Here is an 8035-nt window from a genome sequence, read left to right on the forward strand (position 1 = left end):
ATATATATATATATATATATATATATATATAAAATCAATCTCTTATTATTGTTGTTAGATTAAAGAAATGACATAAAGATGTGACCTGTCGCAAAATGTTATGACCATTAACTACCAATAATTAAATAAATGTTTCGTATGTTAATTTGCTATAAACTATGTTAGGTCTAATCCTAAATTATTAATGTATGGGCTAATAAATTTAAGAATTAAGTCACTCAAAATGTTTTCATGTTTTTAATTGTTTTTTTTTTTTGTATTTTAAGTTATATGCACTAATTTTATAGGAGTTATTTTAGTGTAACCTAACCTATTAATCAATGGAAAATTTATTACTACAATTTTTTTAGGTTATCAATTTAAGTCATTAAATAGAATTATTTACGTAATCTGATAATACAAAAAATTATTTTATATTGTTAATGCATATAACTTTAGCTGATTTTTGTTGGTGAATCATAAATTTGTGAGAAGATCACAATTTTAATTATAGCAAGTTAGTATTAAGCATTATTAAATAATATGGAGTTTGACTTGAGTGAACATACAAAATTGTAACATAAGAGGAAGATTTCATTTCTACTTTCTAAATTTCCTTTTGAGATTATTATATAATCAATGTTGTCTCATAATATAGTCAAATTATATGGAGTTTGAATTTTGAGTAAATATACAATATATATATTGTAATATGAGAGGAAGTTTTTGTTTCTATTTTCTTAAATATATCGTCATAATACAGTTAAATCTCTTTAAAATAACGTCGTTACTCATATACAGGGGTAGACTCATACTATATGGAAGGGTGCATGTATATTCACTAACTTTCAAAAAAATCATATGCATATATGTATATTTATTTTGAAAAACTGATAGAAATTATGATATACATAGTTAATAATGCACCCATAAAAAATATAGAATTGTCTTTGTGCTATTGGTAGAAGCTACGGACACCACACTCTAGATCAGTTTTTGAATCCCTATTAAAGCCTGTATTTATTATTTTTATTTTAAATAAACTATATTTATATTGATACACCAAAAAGTCTTCAAATTATGAATTCGCCTCTACGGACATTCAATGATAGAAGCAAGAATATTTCTACATCAATTTTATCAGCCTGTGGAAACAGATAAAAATTGGTGGTATGTTTCTGTTTGTTTGGTTCAAGAAAAAGACAATAACTCAATAATGCTAGTAATAATATATTCTTCAAAATTGATTCAAAAATATTATTTTAAAATATTTATTTCAAAATTTTAAATTCATTCTGAACTACGATAATTTTTATAATCACATAAAGAATATGATATTTGTAAAATTGTTTTTTCTTAAATTTTATATACAATTAATAAATTTGCATAAAATAAAAAAATTATAATTCATAGTATGGGTTTAATAAGAAATTTGGGTAGGAAAAGAGGAAACAAATAGTTGATTTGTTATAACTTGATTCAAAAATATTATTTTAAAATATTTATTTCAAAATTTTAAATTCATTCTGAACTACGACAATTTTTATAATCACATAAACAATATACTATTTGTAAAAATGTTTTTTCTTAAATTTTATATTCAATTAAATAAATTTGCATAAAATAAAAAAATAATAATTCATAGTATGGGTTTAATAAGAAATTTGGGTAGGAAAAGAGGAAACAAATAGTTGATTTGTTAGTTATAATATATCTTCAATATATAGCTCACATAACATGGTTGATTGATTTCAATTTAATTATAAAGTATATCCTAAAAAGATTTCATAATAATTCAAGTTTGAAAAATAGTTCCCCAAGATAAGGTTAGGTCATATGTATATATATTTTGGAGTGTAACTATAATTAATGGAAATTTTGATAGTATAAAAAAGACCTACACCAAGAGTTATTTGTTACAATCTTACATATATTTTAATTCACACGAACTCAATAATTTTATTTTTTATTATATTTCAGTATTAGAAAATCATTATAATATTTAATTACGATGAAATAATTGCTATAATTTTGATGATAAATTTAGAAATATTTACGAACTTAACACCCTGATTTTACTTATGTTTTTCACAGTAAAATCATCTCCATAAAAGTCAAATTTAACATGCAATCACGAGTTTATGAAAACCTATATATAAATTATTTAATTATAAATCTTAAATATTATTATACATAAACTTAAAATCATTATAACAAATTTATAGATTTGAAATTATCGATCGACGTCTCTGATTACCTTTAGTCGTTATGTAATACTACTAGATAACTAGTTATATTTTAAAATTATAATTCACTTTTTCATGAATAATATTTTTCAAAGTAATCTAACATTAAAAAGGACTATATTAGCCATGTATTTTTGACAAAATGGTTTTCCATATACTACTACTCCATTAATTATGGGGAATTTTTTCAAGGAAAACATTTATTACAAACTATATAAAAAGTTGTAGAAAATTAATTAATTTTACAGTATAATTGCAGAGCACATGGTATTCTTGTGGTGGCAAAAGTATACAAACAAATAAATATTTCCAATTAATATCGTCCACAGTTTTATAACCTTTTAGAATCGGATGGATATCTCAATATTAAAAAAATAAAAATCATAAAATAATTAATTCAATTAAATTCTGAATATCTATCTTTAAATAATAAAATAATTAAAGAGGTTTTGCCTTAAAATGGCCACACTTAAAAAGAGTGCACAATAACTCATCTATTAAAGAATTTTATGTCGATAATAAATATTTACAGTTAAATAATAACTTTTATCACTAAATAGTTGATCAATAATAAATTATCAAAAATTATATTAGGGACAAGTTATTTAGCAATAGATAAAATTGTTTACTTCTATTTTATCTTTAACTTTATATGTCCTACTTAGCCTTGTTTATTGGCTTAGGATAGATTCACACTCTACTAATTAAATTTGAAGATCTAATAATAAATAGAAAGAAAAAATATTACAAAAATGACTTTTTTTAGATATTTTTTTTATAATAATTAGTTTTATGAGTTGAATTAGTAAGAAAATATTATATTCTATTTTTAAAATCGAGTCTAGCTAAAAATAAAATTTGTAAATCTCTTTTTTCTAGAAATAAAACTCTAATTTCTAACTACTAAACACATATATTCCGTCTCAGTCTGTAAGTTACTTCTCAATTATATATGAATCCTAATTGATTATATCAATATTATTTCATTATTTAAATTGATCTCAAACCAATATTAAAATACTTAGTATTAAAAACCATTATAGATAATTAAAAACTCTAATCTCTAACTACTAAACACATATATTCCGTCTCAGTCTAAAGTTACTTCTCAATTATATATGAATCCTAATTGATTATATCAATATTGTTTCATTATTTAAATTGATCTCAAACCAATATTAAAATACTAAGTATTAAAAATCATTATAGATAATTCTGCTGACATATTATAATTTAAAGATGCATTGTATATAGAAAAAGAAGAGAATTTAATTTTTATTTTTCAGCTGAAGAATCTTGGAAACCCCCCATGTGGTGAGCTATTATTTCACTTCCAATATTCTAATTCAAGAGAGACCTAGAAAAAAATTATAGAAAATTAAATAACAGAAAAATACAAATTCAAGAGAGACAGATCATTGTTTTTATTCAAAATTAAAAAGACAAAAAAAAAATAATAAGAATTTGAAGGGGTCAAAACTAGTGAAGGTTGGATCCTAGGTTTTTTTTTTTTTTTAAAAAAAAAAAGGAGGTAGAAAGGGCAATGAAAAGAGGAAATTAATTATAAGGCGGAGAATTAAATTCTAATTAATTTCATGAAAATCTATATAATTAGCTATTAATATTTTTCGTTCGATTTTAGGGTGACACCTTTTTTTATTTTATTGCTTTAATTAATTAGTATCTGTAAATTATGATTTTAAGTGTTATTTTCTTTGTTTTATATCAGATGAATATCTTCTATATTATACGATGATTAAGAAATTATTAATAAATTATTCAATTTTACTATTTTACCCTTTGTTTATATCAATACACGTAATATAAAGTAAGAGAATAACTAATTATATTGAGAATTGTTCATAGTCAAAAAGTTATATAAATCGTAGAATAAAATAAAAAAATAATAATCAATTATACTATTTTGATTTAGTAAGTAATTATAAAATATGTTATGACTTTTTTTTAATACGATGTCGATTCAATATGCTAATCTATGTCTATATTTAATAAACTTATAACTCATAAGATTTGAGTTAAGCTAAATAATGAATTACTATGTTGAATCGATACTTAATAGTGTATACTTACTCTGATACGCAAATAATTTATTAAGAAAAAGAATATTCTCTATTAAATGTATTTTATATTTATTTGAAATTAAATATAAATATTTAATTAATAAATAAAATAATCTCATTCACTGTACGATAACTTTATATTGATGTCTACTAAACAAGGTATTGAATTATTTCATCATTTTTAGTGGCCACCAAAGAGGTTTTCTACACTTAGGTAGTAACACAACTAACTCTACTCAAAATTATTGCAATTTTAAAAGAATAAAAATTATTATACATAGAAAGAGAATGAATTTTTGGACATAAAAATTTATTATTATAAAAAACACAATAGTACATTCAAATTCCAAAATTCAAGACACAAAATCAACAATAATTTACACCACTTGTATTTGTTTAATTCTATTAAATTCCACTAGCTAGTTCTGATGTTGTTTTAATTTATTTGAGAGATCACATAATTTAGAGGAGAACTAATAAAGCTATCTTAATATGATTTCTAAGTTATAAATTTTAATCGTAAAAGTAATTATTAATATTTATATTAAAATCAACCATGCTACTTTTATTTTAATTTTTTTTTATTATTTGTTCAAAATTTATATTAAAATTTTAATAAATTTGAATCGCGCTGGTGAGATAATACTCTCTTGTTAACCTTCTAACTCACAATGCATAGTAATTTTGATTGGTAGCTAGGAGTTCTATATATTGAAACTATTTGCTAAAATTGTGTACAAATTTGTCCTTTTATGCCTTTTTTTTTTAATTTACTAAAATCAAGTGTGCAATAATTCAGTTGATATTCATTGAAATTTATAAGGAGTTTCTTAATTATTTATACCACAAGAAAAAAAATGATTATTTCAAGTTTTTCTTTCTATTTATGATTATTAATTAAGATAAATATTGAGCCAACAATATTAAAGAAGTAAAAAAAAAGAAATTGTTTACTATGTCTAATAAGTGCAATTTACTTATATAGAGGCTCTATACAACATAGCAATATTGGTACTTCATCGGTATTAATTTCATCTGAATTCAATAATGTTTGTAAAGATTTTTAACGATTTTTTACTATAAATTATGTATCACAATTTAAAATGACGTCTATTTTCGCTTCAATTACGTAACATCTAAATCGATTATATAATCACTTGATGCGGGTAAGTAAATATTGCAGGGGCAAAATAGTCATTAAAATCCAAAGAGGCGGTTACTGACTCTTTCACTTCAATTATACCGATTCTAAGCTGCTAAAATCCACGTGTCCGTTTTTTATTGCTACACAAAACAAGCAAATTCCCATGCAACCAGTAGCAATATGACACGTGTCGAACAACCAAACAAACCTCATGTTGGGTGATAAAAGACAGTATTACCCTTGAACCGAGTATAAATTCACCTTCAGTGCCACCATTTTACAGAAATTGCTGAAACCTAAAGAAGCTTAGCCGTCGTTGAGTTTTACAAACCCTAGAGAGACAAAACCTAAACCTCAGTTTTTGGTTCCGATTTTGGGAATGCAGAGAGATGATAGGCAAATCCCTTCTTTCTAGTTTGATTTTCGGAGGCTTAAAGCCCCAAATTTCACTTCCCGGAGTTAGCCGGAATTGCCATCGGAATTGTCACCGGAAACACGTAGAAGACGGGTGAACTCATTCACCAAAACCCCTTTTTTCAGTTATAAACCAAAACCCATTCTTTTTTTCTTAACAAAAAGTATATACCCTTTTTGAATATCGTTCGTCGGCGGCCGGAGTTTCCACCGGAAACACGTCGGAGACGAATAAACCCACCCCATTTCACTTCCAATTTAAGCCCATCAATTTTTTTTTCCAAAAATCGAACACCCTTTTCGATCTTGCTTCAGAAAAGCTGCTAAATTTCCCTAAAACCGGTGTTTTATAATGGGGCCAGAAGAAAAATGTGCTGTTTTGTATGGTAAATATGAGCTCGGACGAGTTTTGGGTCAAGGTTCTTTCGCTAAAGTATACCATGCTCGTAACGTGGTAACAGGGGAGAATATAGCAATGAAAGTTGTTGGAAAAGAGAAGGTGATAAAAGTAGGAATGATGGAGCAAATCAAACGAGAAATCTCCGTCATGAAAATGGTGAAACATCCCAACATAGTCGAGCTTCACGAAGTTATGGCAAGCAAAACGAAGATTTACTTCGCCATGGAGTACGTTAAAGGCGGTGAATTGTTCGAAAAAGTAGCTAAAGGTAAGCTTAGAGAAGACAATGCTCGAGGGTATTTCCAGCAGTTGATTTCTGCAATTGATTTTTGTCATAGCCGTGGTGTTTATCACAGAGATTTAAAGCCTGAGAATTTGCTGTTAGATGAAGAAGGCAATCTTAAGGTAACCGATTTCGGACTTAGTGCTTTTACTGATCATTTAAGGCAAGATGGTTTATTGCATACAACTTGTGGTACTCCAGCTTATGTTGCCCCTGAAGTACTTGGTAATCATGGATATGATGGTGCAACATCAGATATTTGGTCATGTGGAGTGATTCTTTATGTGCTTTTAGCTGGTTTTTTACCATTTCAAGATGATAATATCATGGCTATGTATAAGAAAATTCACAAGGGTGATTTCAAGTGTCCACCTTGGATGTCATCTGATGCAAAGAAGTTGATTGTGAAGATGTTGGATCCGAATCCGAGAACTCGAATTACTGCTTCAAAGATTATGGAGTCTAATTGGTTCAAGAAGACTGTGCCAAGGACTTTGAGGAGTAAGGAGGAGGAAGAGTTTTCTCATGTGGGAGATGAAGATTGTGTAGGGAAGGCGAAAAAGATTGAGTCTTTGAATGCTTTTCATATCATTTCATTGTCGGAGGGGTTTGATTTGTCTCCTTTGTTTGAGGAAAAGAAGAAGAAGGAGAAGGAACAGTTGAGATTTGCAACAACAAAGCCAGCTAGTAGTGTGATTTCGAAGCTTGAGGAAGTAGCTAAAACGTCGAAATTCAGCTTGAAGAGGAGTGATTCTAGTGTTAGATTGCAGGGGCAAGAGAGTGGGAGGAAAGGGAAGTTGGGAATATCTGCTGATATATTTGCTGTGACACCTTCATTTCTGGTTGTGGAGGTGAAGAAAGCTTGTGGTGATACATTGGAATATAATCAATTCTGCAGCAAAGAGCTTAGGCCAGCACTCAAGGACATTGTTTGGAAATCCGCACCTGAGAATCCAACAATTGCTTGAGTTTCATGTGTTAGAGCAATTGCATTTGTTTAGTTTTTGTTCTTGTTATTGTTTAGATTTGAAATTGAGACTTCATCTCTGAAGTATATCTCTTGAATTCATGTGTCAGAGAGATTGAATTTGTTTAGTTTTTGTTCTTGTTCTTGTTGTTTAGTGATGTGTTCTTGAAATTGAGACGGTGTCTCTTGAATCGTTTAGTTTTATTCTTGTTATTCAGATATGTTCTTGAAATTGAGACTGGAATCTCTTGAATCACATCTCCTGAAATCGTGTGTTTGAGTGATTGAATCGTTTAGTTTTGTTCTTGTTCTTGCTGTTTAGATGTATTCTTGAAATCGAGACAATATCTGAAGAATGTCTCTTGAGTTCATGTATTTGAGCGATTGAATCGTTTAGTTTTGTTCTTGTTGTTTGATGTATTCTTAAAAGTAAGATGGAATCTATAGTATGTTTCTTGAATTCATGTGTTAAGAGGATTGAATTTGTTCAGTTTTATCCTTGGTTCTTGTGGTGGTAGAAC

At 27.1% G+C, this 8035-nt stretch overlaps 1 protein-coding gene across 1 annotated transcript; it reads left to right on the forward strand.

Moving 5' to 3' along the window:
• The first annotated feature begins 5722 nt into the window (after window positions 1–5722).
• LOC107007226 (CBL-interacting serine/threonine-protein kinase 6) lies at window positions 5723–7782 on the forward strand. Its single transcript, XM_015205751.2, has one exon. It carries the CDS (start codon window positions 6217–6219, stop codon window positions 7513–7515), a length of 1299 nt encoding a protein of 432 aa, XP_015061237.1. The 5' UTR covers window positions 5723–6216; the 3' UTR covers window positions 7516–7782.
• Window positions 7783–8035: the final 253 nt, after the last annotated feature.

This window comes from Solanum pennellii, chromosome 12 (genome assembly GCF_001406875.1).
Source record: "Solanum pennellii chromosome 12, SPENNV200".
Classification (NCBI taxonomy): domain Eukaryota; kingdom Viridiplantae; phylum Streptophyta; class Magnoliopsida; order Solanales; family Solanaceae; genus Solanum; species Solanum pennellii.